The 24,087-nt window shown below is 46.5% G+C and overlaps 1 protein-coding gene across 1 annotated transcript in view; it reads right to left on the reverse strand.

Annotated features, from left to right (window-relative positions):
- Positions 1 to 19,227, reverse strand: part of LOC126267391 (papilin) — a 1,111,154-nt gene extending 1,091,927 nt beyond the window's left edge. The window contains exon 1 of the mRNA XM_049972582.1: positions 19,092 to 19,227. Within this exon, the coding sequence (XP_049828539.1) occupies positions 19,092 to 19,120 (29 nt within the window). The 5' untranslated portion in view covers positions 19,121 to 19,227. The remainder of the gene's footprint in view (positions 1 to 19,091) is intronic.
- Between the last annotated feature and the right edge of the window lie 4,860 nt (positions 19,228 to 24,087).

Genomic DNA, 24,087 nt, shown 5'->3' on the forward strand with positions numbered 1-24,087 from the left:
AATAAAAAACTGCTTGAATAAGAGAAGCAGCAAAATTGACACTCATTTTGCCAAATTAGAGGCAGACCAAATGACTTGTACTAGACTGTGAATGGGGTGGATTTATCATGTTTGTGTTGTTGTGTTCTTCAGACTGAAGACTGGCTTAATGCAGTTGTTTACACCAGTCTAACCTATATATGTCCCTTCAACTCTGCAAAGCTGACGAGAGCTACATCCATTTGAACCTGGACGCTCCACTCAAGCCTTAGTCTTCCACTACAGTTCTTACCCCCCCCCCCCCCCCTGCCTCTCCCCGCACACACACCCAGACGCTTTCCTCCATTAGCTAAGTAAAAATTCCGTGATGCCTCATGATATTTACTATCAACCGATCTCTTGTTTTAGTCAAGTTGTGCCATAAATTTATTTTTTCCCCAACTAGATTCTGTACCACGCCATTACTTATCCTGTCTATCCATATAATGTTCAGTATTCTTCTGGACAACCACATTCCAAAAGCTTCTACTCTCCCCTTTGTCCTGCTTATTGTCGGTTTTACTTATTTTCAGTATCCTTCTGGACAGTCACATTTAAAAAGCTTCTACTCTCCGCTTTGTACTGCTCATTGTCGGTTTTACTGCCGTATAAGCGTACACTACGTAATTTTAAAATTTGTATTTAGTATTGTTAAATTTCTCTTTTTCGAAAAAGGTTTTCTTCCTATTGGTAGTCTGAACCCTATACCTCTCTACTTCTACCATAGTTCCCTAGTTTGCTATCCAAATACCAAAACTCAGTGTGTCACGTCCTAACCTTATACTCCCGGCATACTCTGGTGTACTTCGCCTATATTCCGTTACCCTAGATTTACTTGAGATGATATTCATCTGATAACCTCTTTCAAGACGTTATCCACTCTCTTCAACTGATTCATGCTGTCCTTTAACGTCTCTGGCACAATTACAGTGTCATCGGCAAGCCTCAATTTTTTTAATTCGCCTCGCCGAATTTTAATTCCCTACTTACGAATTTCTTCTTTATTCCCTGCACTGTTTGCTACACTCCTGGAAATGGAAAAAAGAACACATTGACACCGGTGTGTCAGACCCACCCTACTTGCTCCGGACACTGCGAGAGGGCTGTACAAGCAATGATCACACGCACGGCACATCGGACACACCGGGAACCGCGGTGTTGGCCGTCGAATGGCGCTAGCTGCGCATCATTTGTGCACCGCCGCCGTCAGTGTCAGCCAGTTTGCCGTGGCATACGGAGCTCCATCGCAGTCTTTAACACTGGTAGCATGCCGCGACAGCGTGGACGTGAACCGTATGTGCAGTTGACGGACTTTGAGCGAGGGCGTATAGTGGACATGCGGGAGGCCGGGTGGACGTACCGCCGAATTGCTCAACACGTGGGGCGTGAGGTCTCCACAGTACATCGATGTTGTCGCCAGTGGTCGGCGGAAGGTGCACGTGCCCGTCGACCTGGGACCGGACCGCAGCGACCCACGGATGCACGCCAAGACCGTAGGATCCTACGCAGTGCCGTAGGGGACCGCACCGCCACTTCCCAGCAAATTAGGGACACTGTTGCACCTGGGGTATCGGCGAAGACCATTCGCAACCGTCTCCATGAAGCTGGGCTACGGTCCCGCACACCGTTAGGCCGTCTTCCGCTCACGCCCCAACATCGTGCAGCCCGCCTCCAGTGGTGTCGCGACAGGCGTGAATGGAGGGACGAATGGAGACGTGTCGTCTTCAGCGATGAGAGTCGCTTCTGCCTTGGTGCCAATGATGGTCGTATGCGTGTTTGGCGCCGTGTAGGTGAGCGCAACAATCAGGACTGCATACGACCGAGGCACACAGGGCCAACACCCGGCATCATGGTGTGGGGAGCGATCTCCTACACTGGCCGTACACCTCTGGTGATCGTCGAGGGGACACTGAATAGTGCACGGTACATCCAAACCGTCATCGAACCCATCGTTCTACCATTCCTAGACCGGCAAGGGAACTTGCTGTTCCAACAGGACAATGCACGTCCGCATGTATCCCATGCCACCCCACGTGCTCTAGAAGGTGTAAGTCAACTACCCTGGCCAGCAAGATCTCCGGATCTGTCCCCCATTGAGCATGTTTGGGACTGGATGAAGCGTCGTCTCACGCGGTCTGCACGTCCAGCACGAACGCTGGTCCAACTGAGGCGCCAGGTGGAAATGGCATGGCAAGCCGTTCCACAGGACTACATCCAGCATCTCTACGATCGTCTCCATGGGAGAATAGCAGCCTGCATTGCTGCGAAAGGTGGATATACACTGTACTAGTGCCGACATTGTGCATGCTCTGTTGCCTGTGTCTATGTGGCTGTGGTTCTGTCAGTGTGATCATGTGATGTATCTGACCCCAGGAATGTGTGAATAAAGTTTCCCCTTCCTGGGACAATGAATTCACGGTGTTCTTATTTCAATTTCCAGGAGTGTATATATACACTCGCTTATCAATTACTGCCTTCCTTTCATGCAGTTCGTCCCTTATAACCGCAGCATGGTTTCTGTAAAAGATGAAGACAACCTTTAGCTATCTGTATTTTATCACTGCTACCTTCAGAATTTAAAAGTGTATATTCAAGTCAGCATTTTCAAAATCTTTCTCTAAATTGGTCACACAGCTCTGGAATTTTTAACTTTTGCTGGTTCCTCTGCTACATATCAACTACATTAGTTTAAGTTTATTTAGATAGTTTCTCTGCGGTATAACAACTTAACTGCATAGCTGTGCATTTATGTATTGGCGACCGTGGCAGGATCATTTTTCGTGATGCAGTACCGCAGTGTCGTACTTTCGCGACTTGTTGTCAGAGCTGCGCAGTTATGTACTAGCGACCGTGACTGGATCATTTTTAGTGATGCAGTGCTGCAGTCTCGCACTTCCGCGACCCGTCTTGTCGTCAGAGCGTGGCACTCGGTTGAGGTGTGAGACGTGCGAGCCCTGCAGCGGAGGAGCGGCAGCGGGGAGGGGCGCTGGGCAGCGGAGAGGCGGGTCGTGACGGCTCGATGCTATCTGCGGCGTCAGGCGTCACGGATCGGCGCACGAGTCGCGTGCAGCGTGGCCAGCGCTGCCCTGCCCGAAAAGCGGCGAGGGACCTTACAGGCAGTGCTCCGTGCCGACCGGGTCCATAGCCGCAGCTGCTGTCAGTCACGCTGGCCAGAAAACTCAGCACCGAGGCGAAAGCGGGCTCGACATCATCTCGCCTTTGTTACAGCTCTGTGGCAAGGAGTTATTTGGCAGTTTCGGCCTCAAACAGCTCAACTTCCTGGTCCGGGACACAGCAATGTGGAACGACTAGAAACTACAGGGTGTTTACAAAATAATTAATTTATTCTTAGGGTCGCACTTTCACGATTATTCGACGTAAACACGTGATATTATCATCAACTCATAGCGGTCCTCTTGAACCTTTTGCACTGACCTTAGACGCACTTAATGGCACTCAAATAAAAGCCATACGGCTGTACATAATGTCCAGGTTGTTTAGAAACAAGCCGGGTGTGAGGTTTCTCGATAGCTGTGACATTACGTTTTCTAAATTCATCGCTGAAACTAGGCAGTATTGAACGAGGTGATGCAGGAGTCGTTATAGTCGACTCTCATTTGGGGGAACCATAGTTAAATTCCCCCCCTAGCGATCCAGTTCTTGATCTTAGTTTGTTTCCCAAAATCAATTAACTAAAATGTCGAGATAGTTACTCTGAAAACGACTTGGTCGATTTCCTTCCCTAGTACGAGAATATGTTTTCTATAATGATTTCGCCATCAACGGGAATATGTCAACAACAAAAAGGTTGTACTCAACGGTAAACCAGTAAATGGTATGATCTAGCCCGTAATGACGCCTGTGGTATTTGTATCACCTGCCTCTTACCCCCTCCCCCCCTCTTCCCAGCTGGCGGCTGTGGCCGAGCGCTTCTAGACGCTTCAGTTTGGAACCGCGCGGCTTCTACGGTCGCAGGTTCGAATCCTGCCTCGGGCATGGATGTGTGTGATGTCCAAGGGTCTTGGGGACTGATGACCTCAGATGTTAAGACCCATAGTGGTTAGAGCCATTTTTTGAACCTCCCCCATTTCATGGAAATGACTGTGAGCTATTTATTAATAAAAATGCAGCATTATTTACGTATAATTTGTGCAGCAAAGTGTTACCGCAACGACTGTCAGTAAGCCCCTACGAAATCCAGTTTCTCTGTGCTCACCACCATTTTGAGTTCATGAGATGTATATGGAAGGAACTAATATGTTACCCGACTCTGCTTCCAGTGACGCCTATCGGGTATGACTTCAAGTCATCGATGTTAGTGAATCAAAGAACTATAATGGCACCCGTTAGGTAGGAGTGCAGGTCACCAGTGTCACGACTGTTACTGACTCAGCGAACCCTGAAAGCACCCATCAGGTATCACTTCATTTCACCTCTGAATGCAATTCGAGGAACTCTAATGTCACCATCGGGTAATATTTCATGTCATTGCAAGTATTGATTCAGCAGACTACAGTGGCACCTATCAAATATGACTTCAGGTCACTATAGATACTGATTCACGGAACTCTAACAGGACTCATCGGATGTGACCTCAGGTCACCCTTAGTAGTGTTTCAGGATATTCTAAGGGCACAGTCGGATATAACTTCAGTCACATCTGGTAGTGATTTAGGGAAGTGAAATGGCACCTATCGCGTATGACTTCAGGTAATTCGTGGTAGTGATACAGAGACTTCCAACAGCACAAAAAATGGCTCTGAGCACTATGGGACTTAATATCTATGGTCATCAGTCCCCTAGAACTTAGAACTACTTAAACCTAACTAACCTAAGGACAATACACAACACCCAGCCATCACGAGGCAGAGAAAATCCCTCATCCCGCCGGGAATGGAACCCGGGAACACGGGCGCGGGAAGCGAGAACGCTACCGCACGACCACGAGACGAGGGCCTAACAAAACAGCAGTACGACACAGACATCCCGCGTCCTTAAGTATTACGTCTCATGAGACAGTAAACTGCTAAGAACTTTAAACAGGACATTGGCCATCCTCATATGGCTCATGTGTCTGTCAACTGTCAGCTGCCTGCGTGATGTACTTCCTTGGCAGAATTAGTTAGGGGTCAGTTCAAATGACAGTTCTATCTCAGTGTAAAAATGTAGGGTATTTAGGGCCACCTACAACAGCTGTGCTCTAAATTAACATCGGGTGGGCGGGGGGGGGGGGGGGGGGGGGGGGGGGCGGTTGGCCGTAGTTGTATGACAGCCGTCCCAACCAAATCAGCATATGCACCTAGATCCAAAAATGGTCAACATCATACTGACGAGGGCAGCCAGGGGGTCATTTGTTTGTCTGACTAGCATTTTTGTTACACATTCAACTTCATTCTGTAATCGCTGAAATGAAGCTACATAACACCAGACACGTGAAGTCTGTTTTCACTTCCTCCTTTCCTTCTACGCGCTATTCTGTTTCTTGCCGTTGCGTGTGTCTACCACATTTTATTGTTGCCTGTGGCAACCATAACTTCAGGATAATGAGGATAAATCTGGCGACTCTTAAGGAAGCGCCGTCAGCGAGCTGTGGCCTGGAGGCTGTAGCCGCCGCTATGCGGCTCGTAGATTCGCGGCGGCGCGGCCCGGCACGGCACACGCGCACGCCCGTGTCGTAAATCCGGCGGCTGCCGCACGAATCTATTAGCGGCCGGCGGGCGAGCCAGATCACACGCTGTTCGCCGCCGCGCCAGCCACCGCCGGCTTCAGCAGAGCCGCGTCCGACCAGAGACAAATCATCCTCATTAGGACGTCTCCCGCGAACCGAACGTTGCGACATCGCAGCCAGCTATCCACGGCCGTGGATGGCGACCACTTGCGGTTTTGGTGCCTTCGTACCATGCACTGACCACCTGCAGGGCTACTTACTGTAAGCACCACAATGTGATCGATGAGGAATACTGCAAAATTCCTGCACTTCTGCTATAGAAACTGCCGATAAAAGATTCCTACGGTTTGCAGTTAACACTTTTGACCATTAAAATTGCAGCACTTTGAATATCTCATGCGACGAACGTCAAACCGGCATGAAACGCACGAAATGCATGAGTACGCAAATGATTGACATTGAAGTGCAACCACACAAAGCAGGCAGCAGTAACGCAGTCCGCATCAGAAGTCGCAACTGAATGTTGCTTCTTTTCGAGGACATAGAACTGTGCCTCGTCTAAGATGACGGAACATCTAACAGCACGAATTGGGATCTGAAAGAGCCAGTATGGTGGCCTATCGAGACTGCGATTTGCCTTCCTGCGATATTGCTCCTCGAGATACCATGACCCTAGAGCGAAAGTGTAATCGATGAGTTCAGGAAACCACCCTTATGGCGAAGCAGGATTTCAATGGCCCCACACAACTAGCGCCAGAGAGGTCAAGCGTAACGTTTGCTCTGCAGTGAAGGATCATTTGCCTTCCTGCGATATTGCTCCTCGAGAGACCATGACCCTGATGCGAAAGTGTAATCGATGAGTTCAGGAAGCCACCCTCATGGTCAAGCAGGATTTCCATGGCCCCACGCAACTAGCGCCAGAGAGGTCAAACGTAACGTTTGCTCCGCGGTGAAGGATCAGAGAGCCACTGAAATGGACGTGTTTGTAGCAAGATAAGTCCCCACAGGGACAGCACCATGTCGTCGTCTCAGACAAGTACAGGTCCTTCGCACAGCACCATGAGGGACGTATACGTGTGTGGAAGCTCTGAGGAGAATGAACGTTTACACGTTGCACTCGTCATCGTCATACGGGCTCAGTATACCGCGTGAGGCTATGACGTGCAACTGGCTACACAATGCGATCACCTTTCGTTTCCGCAGTCGGTAACTTGAATAGCAGCCGTTACACTCCTGACGCGTCAAAATCGGTGATCAACATATCCACTGGTGTCCAAAATTAAAGCAACAAATCGCTATTTCCCCGTCTTGTGTCTAATTCGCGGTATAATCAAAAAAACTGTCAACAGAGGTCCGTACAGTTGTGTTCTGCACAGAAGGTAGCATCAAGTCGACGGACAACAACGCCAGCGATGGCGTCAGGGCACCTATCAAACGGGGTAGTGTGTACCGTGTAGTCCCACATCCACAATCGCTGTGTGTACAGTCACAGACGGTGCAGTATGCCACAAGGAAGACGCCTACCAGACTCTCCGCGGCGGAGGGCCATAAGAAGAATGGAAGCAGGACAGTCACAAACTAATGTGGCCCGTTGGCTTAATGTGAATAGTTATGTAGTTTCTCGGATGTGGCGACAATTTATATAGACCGAAACAGTATCTCGAAGACCAGGGTAGGGCCGACCATGCGTGATATCAGGAAGGGAGGAGTGTTATTTGGCTGTAAGGGCACGACGGTGCCGCCTTAGTACTGCATGGAAACTGGCATTTGATCTCGCAGCATCCACTGGACGAGTTGTATCGAGATAAACGGTAACAGAAGGCTTCGGCAGAGTGGTCTGTATGTGTACCTCTGATGCATCTTCACAGAATAGAACGTCTAGAGTGGAGTCGTCAACATACTACCTGGACGTCAAACAGTGGGCCAATGATCTATTCACAGATGAGTCCCGATTTAGTCTGGAGATTGATTCTCCACCAATTCGCATCTGGAAGGAACATGGAACTCGATTTCGGGATCCAAGCATTCTAGAAAGAGACATATATAGAGGAGGATCCCTAATGGTCAACGAGAAAAAGGTTTCATAACGGTTTGAAATTATGTATAAAAACTTTCTGGAAGTCACTAAGTGCTCTCATTGTCAAATACTGGATGAACAGGGGAAGGCTAATCAACGCGTAGCAAGCTACGGTGCACCAAGACACATATGCAGTTTCTAACTATGATACTTGTCTTCACTGTATTAGACTCTTAACATAAAATTATGCCTCGTAATGAGTGGATTATGACAGCATTTAACGTATTTGAATAAGTTCAATAATTATAGGAAATATTGAAAATGAAACAATGAACAGGGTTAGGCGGTTAGTAGTAAAGCAGAAGCTCGACCGCTACTAAAAGACTGCTTGCGAGATGTTTGCTACCGATGTCAAACTATGGTACTTGCCTTAAAAGAATGCTTCATGACCGAAGGCACGTTCTCAGTTCAAAATAAAATATTCCCGGAGATAAGTATTTTTCTCTTCATCCGTTTGCAGTAACAGCGGAATTGCTTCGAATTCAATATCTGTACCATCATCCTTCAAGCGGACCGCCCGCGATCTAAATTATCGGACGCTATTGCTCCGTAATAATAACTTCGATCGCCCCGTACCCATTTCGCAGCAAGGTCAAACGCACGCACCATTTGCCTCAGAACAGCAGCAGCGCTGCCCGAAACAAATGCCGTTCAGTCTTTGTGCTGTCTGGGACCGTCATTTGAGAGGAGCGCCTCGACTTGCGATCCGGCGGTCGTGACCGGCGCATTTGGGAGCCGCTCGCCAGGGACGGGATTTAGGCTCACGCCGGAGAGGCCGCGGCGCCGTGCTTCGACAAGCCACGCACACACGCCATTTGCTCGCGCCGTCCGAAGCACGCCCATCACACAGAACCCCTACCATTTTCGCGAAATCAGTTTCACCTTTCTCACCCAACCCGCACGGTTTTTGGCAGTGCCGAAAGGTGAGTTGGGACCTCTGGTGCTAAAATGCCCTCTCATTATTGTCAGCATATAAGGTCAGTTGGGTGCTGCAGTGAGAAGAGGTGCTGCGCGTCTCATATCTGCGCTATCCGCGAATGCCTCGCAGTTCGCAGGCCTCATTTTCGCTTCGACACTACGGTCTGGTGTATGTGGCTCACATAACACGTAATTGGCTATCGAAACGTTAACCTTTCGCACAAGAGGCGACTACTTGTTTCGGTTAACAGTGACCGGCGGCGCTGTTATCTTGTCACTATCTGGTGAAGCTCCACTGATGTCATGGCGTTGACGCCCCTCCGATGGCTCTGTCGGACGCTAAAGGAAAAAAGCATAGAGTTCAAGTAAAAAGAACGAAGGCGATGTCGTAACTCGGTAGCTATAAAAGTGAAAACTTACTTGCACACATCATAAACTTTGCCACAAAGTCCGCTACAAATTAGCGGAAACCAGAGCTCGATATACACTGCTGACAATAAAAGTGAAGGGCCCGGAAGGGGAGACGAAAGCGAAATGTAACTTCACGGGTGGAGAGTGTACGAAGAAGTGTTTCAGTGATTATAAAATCCAGTCACGTTCAGAAGGAACTTGGTAGTATGAGCTCACTTATCGGTACGATGGTGCACCCCTCTATGGACTGGATGCATGCACTGATTCGGTTGAGAAGGGTGTTGCAAATCCGTTCTATCTTCTCCTGGAGCATGCTGCTCCCAGCTGTTGTAACTGACGCTTGACACGAATATCATGGATACCGGCACTGGCACAGAGTTGACATCCGAACTGGTCCCGCACGTGTTCTATCGAGACAGCTCTGGGGATCTTGATGACAACGGATTTCCCTCAAAATCACACAGACAACTCATAAAGACAAGTGCCATGTGTGTACAGGCATTGTCCCGTCGAAAACTGTCGCCACGATACTATCACGTGATAAGTAATACACGAGGACGCGAGATGTCCGTGACATAGTGTTGTGCCGCTAGAGTTCCCTCAATAGCCTACCCACGTGACGGTAATTCCCTAAGCCGGCTACAGCTAGCCTCACACCAGTGGTGCGTGATATACAGAATGTTGTAGTGAATCAGTTACTTGTTCTCGGGTGGCAGGTACAGATGTGGAGGCGATACCATGTGTTTGGTGCACAATAGGCGATTCTCCTCTGTAGTTGGTCAGCCGTGGTTGACGCGAATCTCGACGAGGTGTATGCCTGCCCTCACGTCCCCATACAGTCCCATGTCGAGTCATGGTCCCTTCCGAATGCCACAAATCTGGAAATCGCACCTTTCGTCCAAATGGCCAAATGGAGACCCAGTACGGGAACCCATTCAAACTTTGTCAGGCGTCGATAACGCTGTCTCAGACGAGTGTGCGAAAGCTCCTTGTCCTTCGCAGTCATTAACATAACATATGACACTGTTCACGCCCCTACCAAGCCTGGAAACAATATTTTGGCCATAGAGAATTGCAACTCTAATCATTACATGCTCGCCGATGGCGTATGCGTGTACGAAGTCACACGGACGTCTGACAGTGTCTTCTGGGTGCTTCATTTCTCTTCTGTCTGGCGTTGTAATTACTGGTTCTGGTTATATTTCAGGTGCCTTAGCTGCCTTGCGCTGCTTGCAGTAGGGCAATAGTCACTAGTAGGCCGAAAGTAAAATCATATGACATTTTCAAGCCAGAGATCCTGAGGTAACGAACATCACCCTTTATCTCATCAGCATCAACAACAAAAATACACACTACAATCACATAACAATCATCTGCAGGAGACAGGTTCACCGGACATACAAGGTGCCAAGAAGCGTCAACAGGCGTCACCAAATCGTGAGCCATAGCAGTTCAATTCAGTCATACATTCAGGCTCGTACCAATATGTTTCCTTTAATAAAGTCACGTCCGATACCTTTCTCAAACTTTTCCCAATTCGCGAGTCTCTTCGAGTTGCTGATAATCTCGATGCCAGTAGGATGTCTGTCTCTGAACTTAAATGTTCCAGAGGACCACATATTTTCTTTTCTCTTCTATTGAAAAAAATGGCGGGAAAATCTTCAGGAAACGAGGTAGCTTACAAAACACTCGTTCGACCGATACTTGAATACTGCTCGTCTGGCTGGGTCTTCTATGACGTAAGATTGATAAAGTAGAGAACATCCAAAGAAGAGTGGTGCGTTTCGTCACAGATACCTTTAGGAAGCGCGAAAGCGTCGCAGTGATATTCATCTAACTCTAGTGCCAGACGCTACAAGAGAGGACTTGAGTATTAGCGTATGGTTGACTGTTGCACAAAGTACCCTCCGCCACGAATCTTGTGCTAGCTACGCAGTAGAACTGTAGATGTAAAGTACAGAAGAACATGTTAAATACGACGTCTCGATGAGAAAGAATCCGGAACTGAAAAGAAGGAAGAACCCTTAGAACGAATACTCGCATCCACGTTGATGTAACGTTAACAGCAACACGAGTTCCGTTTGGTAAGTGCTGAAGCCATCTTAAAGGAAACATTCTGGTTTGAAGAAACCATGAACACCCAGACAAGTTTCGCGGACTGTGGACTTCATGCCGGCTCCCGGCGGTGCGTCTGCAGTGTCTTAACCACCGCAGGCTTTGGCCGTTGCCGGAACCGGTTTGCATCAGATTAATGATCAGTGTCCGTTGTCTCAGTCGGTCTTTTCGAGCGGCTTTTCATTCTAATTTAAAAAATATCACACTGGACTCAAATTAAAATGCAGAGGACTAGTCCCCTCGGGATAGCTTGTCACTGGAGTATGGTTCTAAGGCGCACATGGGCAGTTCACTTGTCTAAGAGCAACACATGGTTCAGTACACGATATGTTGGTAATTTGTTACAAGTCCAGTTCATCTACTTACTCACAAGTTATCAGCAATGAAAAGAATGTGCTGTGACTTTGCTCAAGGAATCTTCCGCGAATCCATTTGACATGACGTAAGACAGAACTGAAAGCGTTATCGTCGGGTCGGAATTGTAATCTTGCCCTTCGCCAGCACATACTCCCGTCTTAAGAGCTGCTAGAATTGTTGTTGTCTTCTGTCTGAAGACTGGTCTGATACAACTCCCCGCGCTAATCTCTTTGGTGCAAGCCTCTTAATCTCTGCACAACTACTGCATCCACATCCATCCAACTACCGAGCGAGGTGGTGCAGTGGACTCGCGTTCGCGCGGACGACGGATCAAAGACGCATCCAACCATGCAAATTTAAGTTTTCCGTGATTTCCTTAAATCGCTCCAGGCATATGACAATATGGTTCCTTTGAAAAGGGCACTACCGATTTCCTTCCCTATCCTTGACACAGTACGAGCTTGTACTCCGTCTCTAATGACCTCTATGTCGACCGGGCATTAAACCCCACTTTCCTCACTTTTTCCATCTGAATCTTCTTATTGTGCCTTGGTCTCTCAATTTAGATGAGTGTGTTGGTATGTAAGAGTGCCTAGGGAGTTGCTTCAGTTGAAAAGCAGATTATCACGATTTATTTGCTGATTGCAAATCTTGCGATATCCTGCAGTCGTCTTAGAAAGAGCAGCCAGTCGCTCACACTGAAGCGTGAACCTAGTTCACAGTAGCGATCTTCATTTATTTGTCTCCGGTGGTCCATTGCACAATTATGGCTGTGCTTTATTTATAGTTACTTCTTTTAAAATCTTTTAATTAGACAAAAAAAGGAAAAGGGATCGATGTTTAAGAAGCATAAGATTATTTCAGGTATACCACGTACTACAATTCGTCACCACTAGACCTTTATCAAGGGTTACAAAAACTCTCGGTGCTTACTCATGTTCTACGAAGTTCCTCTTATTTTCGGAAGAATGCAGAGAACGCGAGCGGATGTCTGCCACAACCTGTTGCATCCACCTGTTGCACTCTATCGGCAGCTCTTCTCACAACAAGCAGTTTTCTTCAGCTCGAACGGAGATACGAAATCCAATGTTTTGCTGCCAATTGTTACGTGCATTAACAACAAGAACTGCGTCAGAAAGCTATATCAAAAAGCCTCTCGAAACCTGCTGATTTTAGTCGTTATAATTTCGGCATCGATGTCGAACTGGTCTAAAGCTATAAAGCCAGTGACGTCGATTGGCCTTTAATTCTAATCTTCTCTTTTTTTCTCTTTCCACAAGAGAGCCTACTGGAATATTATCAGAAGCGTTCAGCACAGATTGTTTCTTGATACCACAGAGCTTGACCGCAGTGTCTTGGGAGTCATCAGTTTTAAAGAGCATAGAACTGGAACGAAAGACATTATTTGGACAGAGAACATTTATTGAAAGGTGCTCCAGTGAATAAACGTTAGAATCCCAGCCGACTGGAACGGGCTCGATTCTTTTTGCGGCCAACTCAGTTCACTATTGGATGTTATCTCCAAGTCGCTCAGTGCGAGCGGCGGGATATGTTAGACAAAGCCACTATACACCACAACCCCTACAGATTAGATTAGATTAGATAGACTACTCGTTCCGCTGACCCTTACTGAGACGATGCTCAAGGAAGTGGGACTTGCCAGAAAAATAAATAAAGTTACAGTATATATTTGCGAAAGGAATAATAAGCCGATACAGCTTCCACAGAGCTGTTCACAGAGCGGTTTACAGAGATTTGACATGTAAAAAATACGCTAGTTGCAAAGCTTACGATTACCATGAAAATGTTAACACATTATAGCGCATAATATATATAGGCTTCACAAATGAACAAATGTTTTTCTGTTTTCCTAATGAACTGCTAATTAATCCCATTCAGAAATAAGATAAACTGCATACGATACGCAAACTGAAGTTTAACGGCAATGGAAAGAAACTGCTGTTGTATTGAAGAACTGTTGTTAATTTAACTCCGCTATGATAAGTTATTACTGTTATTTAATGAAGCAGGAAGTAATACTTAATTATATTTAGAGTTAGTGAAGTACATTGTTAAGAACAAAATTGTTCAAAATGTGTGTGAAATCTTATGGGACTTAACTGCTAAGGTCATCAGTCCCTAAGCTTACACACTACTTAACCTAAATTATCCTAAGGAGAAACACACACACCCATGCCCGCGGGAGGACTCGAACCTCCACCGGGATCAGCCGCACAGTCCATGACTTCAGCGCCTTGGACCGCTCGGCTAATCCCGCGCGGCAAAATCAAAATTCATTGGTGTAATAATTGAACGAAAAGGATGGGTGTGTACAAGTTAAACAGTTAATTCCACACGAGACTCCGTTCATATCGCTTATGAAAGTGCTTACAAATAATCGCACCAACTCATTTTCGAGATTAATCTCTTTATTCCCACGTTCCAGATCTCGATACTTGGAGCCGTCTTGACTATAGTTGAATGGGTCCGAAATTTAAACCTTTCATTTTTGAAATTTATTTAGCATATATTTGAAAAATAAAAGGTCAAAAACTGTCTTCCTTTGTGATAAACCATACACTCTTACTACTAAAAAATTTTAAGTTGACAGATTTTGAAAATCGGTGAAGCGAGGCACATGTGTCTCACGAACCCGACTAGGACAATGTATTCATGTGAACTTAGGTTTTTCAGAGTTATATTTTTAATTTTAGAATGATTTTATCAGGATAGCAATTACAGAGAAAGTTTAACAACACAGTACCAAAACACATTTAGACACGCGAATGTTTTCTACATTCTATGAGATTTTCTGGGACTACGTCCCACAAATTATGAACAAACCAGCAGAATTACTCACGTGCTTCGTAATGTTTCAAAAGAATGTTTACGATGTATAATAAGAAAACACAATTAGTTGCTTTAGACATTCGTGGAATGGAAAAGATGGTGAATAGATCTAATATTCGTGCAACGAACGCACTGTGCCACCTATAAACTCACGCAGCTGCATTTGATCGCTCAAAACTTTCATATATGCACCCCGTGGTCGGTAGTATTTTTCTCCAAGTTCCGAAAGCATCTCGCTGCATGCTAGAACTAGGCAGATGTGAGATATAGACGTCACTAAGCTCAAAAACTGCATATTACTTTAGTGGGACGTAGGTACCGCATCAATCAGGAAAGGATTAAGCATAAGCGTGGACAGGAAGACAGTCCTGCAAAATGATGCCGTACAGTTACCAAGCTACTTTCTGCACAGCGATAGTTTCAGGAAAAGGCCACAATGCTACATTGGGGGGTCACTTGGTTCACACTTGCTCTGCAGACTGTCTGAGTGAATTTGTAGCCATATTGCCTCATTTTAGAAACTCGTTGTGAAGGAGCTTCAATCTCTTTTTTTGTCAGAATTTTGCGAAGAATTAAGTAGGCAGATACTCTGCGTAATACAGATTTTACGATTTAGTGGCGCTCTGTGTGTAAGGAAAACGGTTTTCATTCTTTGTATTATCAACTACACAATGACACATTGCTTTCAGATTATGATAGCTTATGCAATATTTTTTTGGTGGCAAGGGCGCCAGTTGACGGTAACTTAGCAAACCAGAGAACTGTTTCCATCTCGAAGGTCTGTGAGGGAACTGTGGAAGTAAACACGTCCTACTGAGGGAAGTCATAAAATGTTCGAGTTCTGACTTTTGAAGGTCGTATTAGAAAAACGTACGCGAGGCGAACGCACCGACATGCATTAAAGGGAACTTCACTGTTGGCATGGACCTCATGTAGTGTTGGACGTTGGGTCTAAATTTTGACGCAGATTTTCTCCCTTTTCTCTGTGTCACTTAGATGTGGTTAGTGACTATAAGCAATGTTTCAGTAATTTAGGAAGTCGAAAGGCACTAGCATCCCGAAGTTTGGAGAATGCAGCACGCAAGATATTAGAGTTTCCGTCGTGTGCAGTCAATTCGTACCAGGTACGTGCGTCTACCTCTCGGATACCAGGCAGACTGATGCAGTGAGTACGGGGAAAGGTACGGCTCTACTATATAGTGTGAGCGGTGCGACGCCGTCCAGTCGGCTGTAGGCAATGCGTCCTCAGGGAGACCGCAGCCGCGGCTGGCCTTCTGCTGCTGGCACTGGACAGCCTGACAAAGCTGAATACCAGGGCGGCAATCTGCGTAGCGCGGATTTACTACGACTACCAGAGGAGAACACAATACGGGGAAACAAACCGTGATCTCGAGATGCACCGTCGGTATTACACAGTTAAAGGACTAGAACATAGTTCTGTACTTCTCACAATAACTGTACGATATTACCTCCCACTCTCCCTCACCAGCAAACAAGATACTTTGCACGAAAAGAATGCAATAGCCATAAGAATATTGACAATATTCCTGAAATGCAAAGTCAGTTCCAACGTCTAATAAGAAAGAAAGGAAAAGCAGAATTCATGCCACGTCGACGTCGAGATCATCAGAGACGAAACGCTATCTCGAGTTTCACAAGGACGCGAGGAGGATCAGCTACGAGCTAGCTGAAGGAACTGAACCAGCATTTGACAGAGGTGATTTGAGAAAACTACGGGAAGTTTAAACCTGGATGCAATGGCGGTTTGAACACCGCTCTTCATGAATACGAGTTGAGTGCTGTAAGCATTGCGATACCTGGCTCGGTACTATCAATACTTTGTAAACTAGAAGGAAAACGATCTAGAAATTACTCCACGTGGGAACGACCTTAAGAGAAAATACGAAAAAAGTTCAATTGAAAGCTGTGCGGACCAGACAAATTCTCTTAGTTACTAAGAGAATGGCGAATCTTTAAATCGTATCGAGTGTACGACGAAATGGATAACAAACTTATTCTCACGCACAAGTGTAAAGCCATCATATGCGAGCACCTGTCGTGCAAGGACGGCGTTACCCATATAGGAAAAACTGGAGTCTATGCGAAATCAAGTAGTTTTTTATTGTCTCTATCGTGCTTCTTTTAAGGAGTTATCTGCATAAGATCTGGCAATCCTGTCTCAGAATACGATTGAAACTGTGTCGTTCAGTCTCAAACGCTATGGTTTCGTCATTATTACACCTCTCCGACAATATGTAGATGCTCCTACTAATGTATTGATTAATAGCTAACTCATTTTCACGTATCAGTTCTTTTCGTTCTGAACGGAATATCTATTGAGGGCTGTAGCTGATTTTACACAATACTTTTTAAACGTATTTTTGAACCATCGAAGTGGTAGTTTAACGAGCTCTCTCTCTTCCATTTTGCCAGTGAACACAACAAGAAGGTGAAATTCCTTCTAGTTTTTGTCGAACTCCGCCCAGTGGGAAGGAAATTGAGATTTAAATGTACACCATTAAAAATACAGAAATAAGTAAACGAACAAATTGTCTCAAGAGCAAAATTCGTGGCAGGCTCGCCAGTGTGAGGAATGGAAAGAAGGACATGTCAGCAGTCGGTAATGTTGGACGTACAATTTCTACAGAGTCTCATAACAATACCACGGTTGAACAGAAAGAGTTGAGCAGTTAGAGTGTACCTACTGTGTATGTCAAGGTTACGAGGAAGAGAGCACCAGTTTACCTGGACAGGTACCGTATAGATGTATGTGTCAAATTAATTCAGGAATCTACGTGTAAACCAGTCCGAACGTGGATCTATGGCTCGCATTCTTGCACCAGTTAGCGTCGTCTGAGGATTAGGAATTCGCACGGTATCTATTACGAACACACAACAAGGCAGTAAGGAAGATTAGAATTTAATGTCTCATCAGCAATAACTTCGTTAGAGATGGAGTACTAGCTCGGATTTGATTAGGATGGTGAAGGAAGTCGGTCGTGTCCCTTTCAAGAGAGTCATCCCGGCATTCCACTTAATTGAAATACCACGGAATACCTAAGCTCGATGGATGGAGTGGGTTTCGAACTCCGCTCTTCACGAAAGCGTGCAGCGTCTGCGCTACCTGTGTCTGTGCATACGTGACAGCACAAATTGGTGTGAACGTGAAAGTCTTTCTTAACTTATGTACAATTGCGGAAACACTTGTCAGTGGACGGCAGAACAGTATGCAAACAGTTTTTCGTGATGCCTTCTCTTGCCTATACGTGCCGTGTGTATGGCGGCTCTACGAAGAAATGGACGGCAAGAATTTGCACCAGGACGAAGAGGGTTCACCAGGCGGTACGTGAGTGGTAACGCGGAGTAAAAGACGAACTTTTTCTGTCTGAAATATGAAACTTTCTTGACGCTGGCGGACTTGCACAGACCATATGGGGATTACGGCGGAAAGTGATGCCCCTTTGAAGGACATGTACACAATATACAGTCGACGTACCGTATTAACTACAGACGAACTTCCTCGATGTGGTGCAAAACCACAGTATTACGATAGTATTAGTTCTCGAGAGCTAGTGCATATTCAGCCTGTACGCACGATTCCGAAAACACTCACCACGGGAAATACAATTAATGCGAGCCGTAATTCGAACTGCGGAAATTTTAAGATAGACGCCAGCTATGCTGCAAAAGCTTACTTACAAAATATCAAGAAACAGCACCGCCCTCGTGCGGATCAGGATGGCAACGTTAGACTAACTGCGGCGTTCGTAGAAGTATTCAAGCAGACGTTCTGTCTGCACTCTTTACGACAATGGAATGGGTGGGAGGTCTAATACATGGTACACTGTTGGAAGTACCCTCCGTCATGGACTTCACAGTGATTCGCAGAGCGCACATGTAGATGAGTTGGGCACGCAGGGGACATCGATCATGTATAAAGAAGAGCGGTAAGCACGGTGTTGGGCTTGTTTGGCAGGCGAGAGTGAGTGACGAAAATGCTGAAAACTCCCAAATGTCAGAAACTCAAAGAAATGAAAAATGTGCGTTTGGCATATTTGGCTAGGAGAGGAGTCCCCATTCGGAGAGTTTTTTGTTCTTTTTACTTGACGCCACTTCGCCGACTTAACGCGTCGGTGATGATGAAAGGATGACTACGGCTAGACACACACATCCATTCCTGAGCGGAGAAAATCCCGACCCGGCCGGGAAGCGAATCCGTGGCCCGTGATCGAGAGCCAACAACGCTGACTACAGGACCACGAGCTGTTGACCAGAAACTGGAAGAATCGGTGCAGCTCACTAGAAACTGGCTCAGTAAATTACCAAAAGTAGTCTATGAAACGAAGCAAATAGTTGCTCTGACAGAAGCGTAGACTGAAAGGCGTGGAACAGAGATATCAGACCAGAATAGCACGGGACATCGCACGGTTATGAAGAGCGGCGAGAGTGGTGCTAGCATATTTTGGCTGGTGAGAGTGTGTGACGGAACTCGTGAGAAAACTTCGGGTGGGAGACGCTCGACAAAGACGCTGTATGTCTCCCGAGAAAGCGGCTTACAAAATTCCGAGAAGTCGCCATCGTGTCCTTCGGTCCCTAGAGTACGAGTAACAATAGTTCGCTTGAAGACGTACAAGCACACGTACTGGACAAAGCTGCGGCCGGCGGCGGGGCACTCACCAGAGGCTGGGGCGCGCGCGCGGCTCCATGTCTGTCGGCGAGACGAGTCCCCGCGGCGGTCGCTGAGTGTGGGTGCGGTGCGCGGTGCGCGGCTCTCTGGTGCTTGGCGGTCCGCTCACCCCAGCAGGCTGCGCGCGACTGGCCTCAGCTGAGAGAGGCCTGGCCTCCTACCCTACCCTGCTGCTGCCGCTGCCGCCGCCGCCGCCGCCGCCGCTCCTGCTGCTGCCCCGACGCGCTCCGCCGCCGCATCTTGCCGCTGCTCTCCGGAGACCCTGCAAACACAATACTGGCCATTAAGATTGCTACTCCAAGAAGAAATGCAGATGATAAACGGGCGTTCATTGGACAAATATATCAAACTAGAACTGACATGTGATAACAATTTCACGCAGTATGGGTCCATAGGTCCTGAGAAATCGGCATCCCGAACTGCCACCTCTGGCTGTAATAACGGCCTTGATACGCCTGGGCATTGAGTCAAACAGAGCTTCGATGGCGTGTACAGGTACAGCTGCCCATTCAGTTTCAACACGATACCACAGTTCATCCACAGTAGTGACTGGCCTATTGTGACGAGCCAGTTGCTCGGCCACCATTGACCAGACGTTTTCAATTGGTGAGAGATCTAGATAATGTGCTGGCCAGGGCAGCAGTCGAACATTTGCTGTATCCAGAAAGGCCAGTACAGGCCCTGCAGCATGCGATCGTGCATTATCCTGCTGGAATGTAGGTTTTCTCAGGGATCGAATGAAGGGTAGAGCCACGGTTCGTAACACATCTGAAATGTAACGTCCATTGTTCAAAGTGCCGTCAATGCGAACAAGAGCTGACCGAAACGTGTAACCAATGGAACCCCATACCATCACGCCGGGTGATACGCCAGTATGGCGATGACTAATACACGCTTCCAACGTGCGTTCACTGCTGTGTCGCCAAACACGGATCCGACCATCATGATGCCGTAAACACAACCTGGATTCGTTCGAAAAAACGATGTTCTCCCATTCGTGCACCCAGGTTCGTCGTTGAGTACACCATCGCAGGCGCTCCAGTCTGTGATGCAGCGTCAAGGGTAACCGCAGCCATGCTCTCCGAGATGCTAGTCCATCCTGCTGTATACGTCGTCGAACTGTTCGTGCAGATGGTTATAGTCTTGCAAACGTCCCCATCTGCTGACTTCAGAAACGCTTTCCTTGCCATTTCCAGTCTACATTTTATATCCTCTCCACTTCGACCATCATCAGTTATTTTGCACCCCAAATAGCGAAACTCATTTACCACTTTAAGTGTCTCATTTCCTTAACTAATTCCCTCAGCATCATCCGAGTTAATTTGACTACATTCCATTATCCTCGTTTTGCTTTTGTTGATATTCATCTTATACGCTCCGTTCGAGACACTGTCCATTCCGTTCAACTCCTCTTCCAGGTCCTTTGCTGCCTCTGACAGAGTTACAGTGTCATCGGCGAACCTCAAAGTTTTTATTTCTCCTCCATGGATTTTAATTCCTATTCCGAATTTTTATTTTGTTTCCTTCACTGCTTGCTCAATATACAGATTGAATAACATCGGAGATAGGCTACAACCCTGTCTCACTCCCTTACCAACCACTGCTTCCCTTTCATGCCCCTCGACTCTTATAACTGCCATCTGGTTTCTGTACAAATTGTAAATAGCCTTTCGTTCCCTGTATTTTACCCCCGCCACCTTCAGAATTTGAAAGAGAGTATTCCAATCAACGTTGTCAAAAGCTTTCTCTAAGTCTACAAATGCTACAAACGTAGGTTTGCCTTTCCTTAATCTTTCTTCTAAGATAAGTCGTAGGGTCAGTATTGCCGCACGTGTTCCAACATTTCTACGGAATCCAAACTCATCTTGATAACGACATCCTCCTGAGTAGGCCCCTCCCTGAGATCCGAATGGTGGACTATTTTACCTCCGGAATATTTTACCCAAGAGGACGTCATCATCATTTAATCATACAGTAAAGCTGCATACCCTCGGGAAAAAATACGGCTGTATTTTCCCCTTGCTTTCAGCCGTTCGCAGTACCAGCACAGCAAGGCCGTTTTGGTTCGTGTTACAAGGCCAGGTCAGTCAATCATCCAGACTGTTGCCCCTGCAACTACTGAAAATGCTGCTGCCCCTCTTCAGGAGCCACAGGTTTGTCTGGCCTCTCAACAGATACCCATCCGTTGTGGTTGCACCTACTGTACGGCTATCTGTATCGCTGAGGCACGCAAGCCTCCCCACCAACGGCAAGGTCCATGGTTCGTGGGGGAGGGGGGGGGGGGGCACAAAGTACTAAAGTACTAACTGACGACTCTCAATAATGGAAAGTGTGAAGTCTGGAACCGCGCGACCGCTACGGTCGCAGCTTCGAATCCTGCCTCGGTCATGGATGGGTGCGATGTCCTTAGGTTAGTTAAGTTTAAATAGTTCTAAGTTCTAGGGGACTGATGACCTCAGATGTTAAGTCCTATAGTGCTCAGAGCCATTTGAACCATTTTTGAACTTAGGAATTGCAATTACGAATAAGTTAAGCTGCAACGATTACATAAATAACACTGGGGGGAAAGCAAACCAAAGACTGCGATTTATCTGCAGAACACTTATAAAAGGCAGATGGCCTACTAAATAGACTTGTGGTACTGTGATTCTCCGCCCTTTCCTGGAGTACTGCTATGGGATCCACATCAGATGGGACTGGCGGAGGACATCGAAAAAGTCCATTACCACAAAATAGGGGAGAGATTGCCACGGATATGATAAGTGAATTGGGTTGGCAATCATTAGAATAAACGCATTTCTCGATGCTGCAGGATTTTCTGATTGTAATTTCAGTCAGTAGCTTTCTCCTCAGAGTGTGGAAATATTTTGTTGGCACCCATCTGCATAGAGAGAAATGATCATCATCATAAGAGAAATTCGAGGACGTACGGAAAGTTTTTAAGTCTTCGTTTATATCACATGCTGTTCGAGAGTGGAACGATAGAGAAATAAATTGAACGTTGTTCGAAGTACCCTCTGGCAGGCAATTAATTGTGAATTGTAAAATAATCATGTAAATGTACATGTAGACATGTAATTCCAGCAACCGCCGGAAGATATGCTTTAGGAAGCTTTCGGGACTTTTATGAAAAAGGAGCATTTGTGGGTAAAATGTTCTGGGGATTAGACCACGTCACTTTCTCCTTCAGCTTCTCCAAACTCGACGTTTCGACCCCTCCGCTTCCTCAGGAGTCTTGTGGTGTTCCCGACCGGCTGACTCAGCTCCTCTTTTAACTATAATCTATCGTAAATTCCTCGAGCAAAAAATCGTGCCTAGTATCTGGAAGAAACCACTGGTCCCATCCGTCTGCAAACACGATAGCAGAAGTGATCCACAAAATTACTATCCGATATCGTTGACATCCATTTGTTCTAAAATCTTAAAACATATTTTGAGCTCAAATGCAATGAGGTACCGGTATCTCGAACGGAGTTACCTCCTCCGTGCCAACCAGTATGGATTCCGTAAACATCCATCATGTGAAATCAACTCGCACTTTTATTGCATAACGTATCGGGAATTATGGATCAAGGCATGCAAGTACATGCAGTAAAAGTAATTTACTCGGTATCACACTTACGCTTATTATCAAAAGCGCGATCATTTGAGGTATCAAGCGAAATTTGTGACTGAACTGAACAGCTCTTGCTGGGAAGAACGCAGAATGTTACTTGGTTGCTAAGCCATCAGCAGATGTGGAAGCTTGCCCCGCGGTATTGTGTTACTAGTCTTGCTGTTCGTGTTTTATATGAACGACCTTGCAGATAGCATTAATAGTAACCTCAGTCTTTTTTCAAATGATGCTGTTGTCTACCGAGAAAGAAGCAGCACGAATTTTCTGTCACATCTTGGTAAGATGCTATGACTGGCAACTTGCTTCTAATGTACAGAAACTATGCGCTTCACGAAACGAAAACACTTAATATCCTACGACCATAAAATCAACCAGTCACACATGGAATCGGTCAACTCATACAAATATCTGGATGTAAAACTTCTTAGGGATCTAAAATGGAACAATAAGACATTTCTGGTCGTCTGTAAAGCAGGTGCCAGACTGCGGTAAATTGGTAGAATTCTAGCGAAGGGTCATCAGTCTAGAAAGGAGACTGCATACAAAACCTTCGTGCGACACATCCCAGAACTTTGCTGAACTGTGTGGGCCCTGTATGTAATATCACTAACAGCGGATATTGAACGTACGTAGAGAACGAAAGCACGAATGGTCACAGGTTCGTTCGACCTATGGCAGAATGTCAAGAAGGTGCTGAGAGAACTGAACTGGCAGACGATGTAAGACAGCGTACACGCAAAATATTCCTTGAAAACTTACTTAGGAAGTCTCTAGAATCACATTTAAGTGATGAATCTAGGTATATATTACAGTCCCCTACGTATCGCTTGCATCGGGGTGGCGAAGACAAGATTAGACTAATTACGGTACTGAGAGAGGCATTTAACAAATCACTCTTCCAGCGATTCATACATGAATAGAACGTGAGAAAGCCCTAACAACTGATACAGTGGGAAGTCCCGTCAACCAACCAATTCGCAGTCGTTTGCAGAACATACACTGAAGAGCCAAAGAAACTGGTACACCTGCCTGATATCGTGTAGGGCCCCCGCGAGCACCCAGAAGTGCCGCAAACGCGACGTGGCGTGGACTTGGCTAATGTATGAAGTAGTGCTGGAGGGGATTGACACCATGTATCCTACAGGGCTGTCCATAAATCCGTAAGCGTAGGAGGGAGTGGAGATCTCTTGTGAATAGCGCGTCGCAAGGCATCCCAGGTATGCTCAATAATGTTCATGTCTGGGCAGTTTGGTGGCCAGCGGAAGTGATTAAATCTCAGAAGAGTGTTCCTAGAGCCACTCTATAGCAATCTTGGATGTGTGGGGTGTCACGTTATCCTGCTGGTATTTCCCAAGTCCGACGGAATGCAC

Source organism: Schistocerca gregaria, chromosome 4 (genome assembly GCF_023897955.1).
Source record: "Schistocerca gregaria isolate iqSchGreg1 chromosome 4, iqSchGreg1.2, whole genome shotgun sequence".
NCBI classification, from domain to species: Eukaryota; Metazoa; Arthropoda; class Insecta; order Orthoptera; family Acrididae; genus Schistocerca; species Schistocerca gregaria.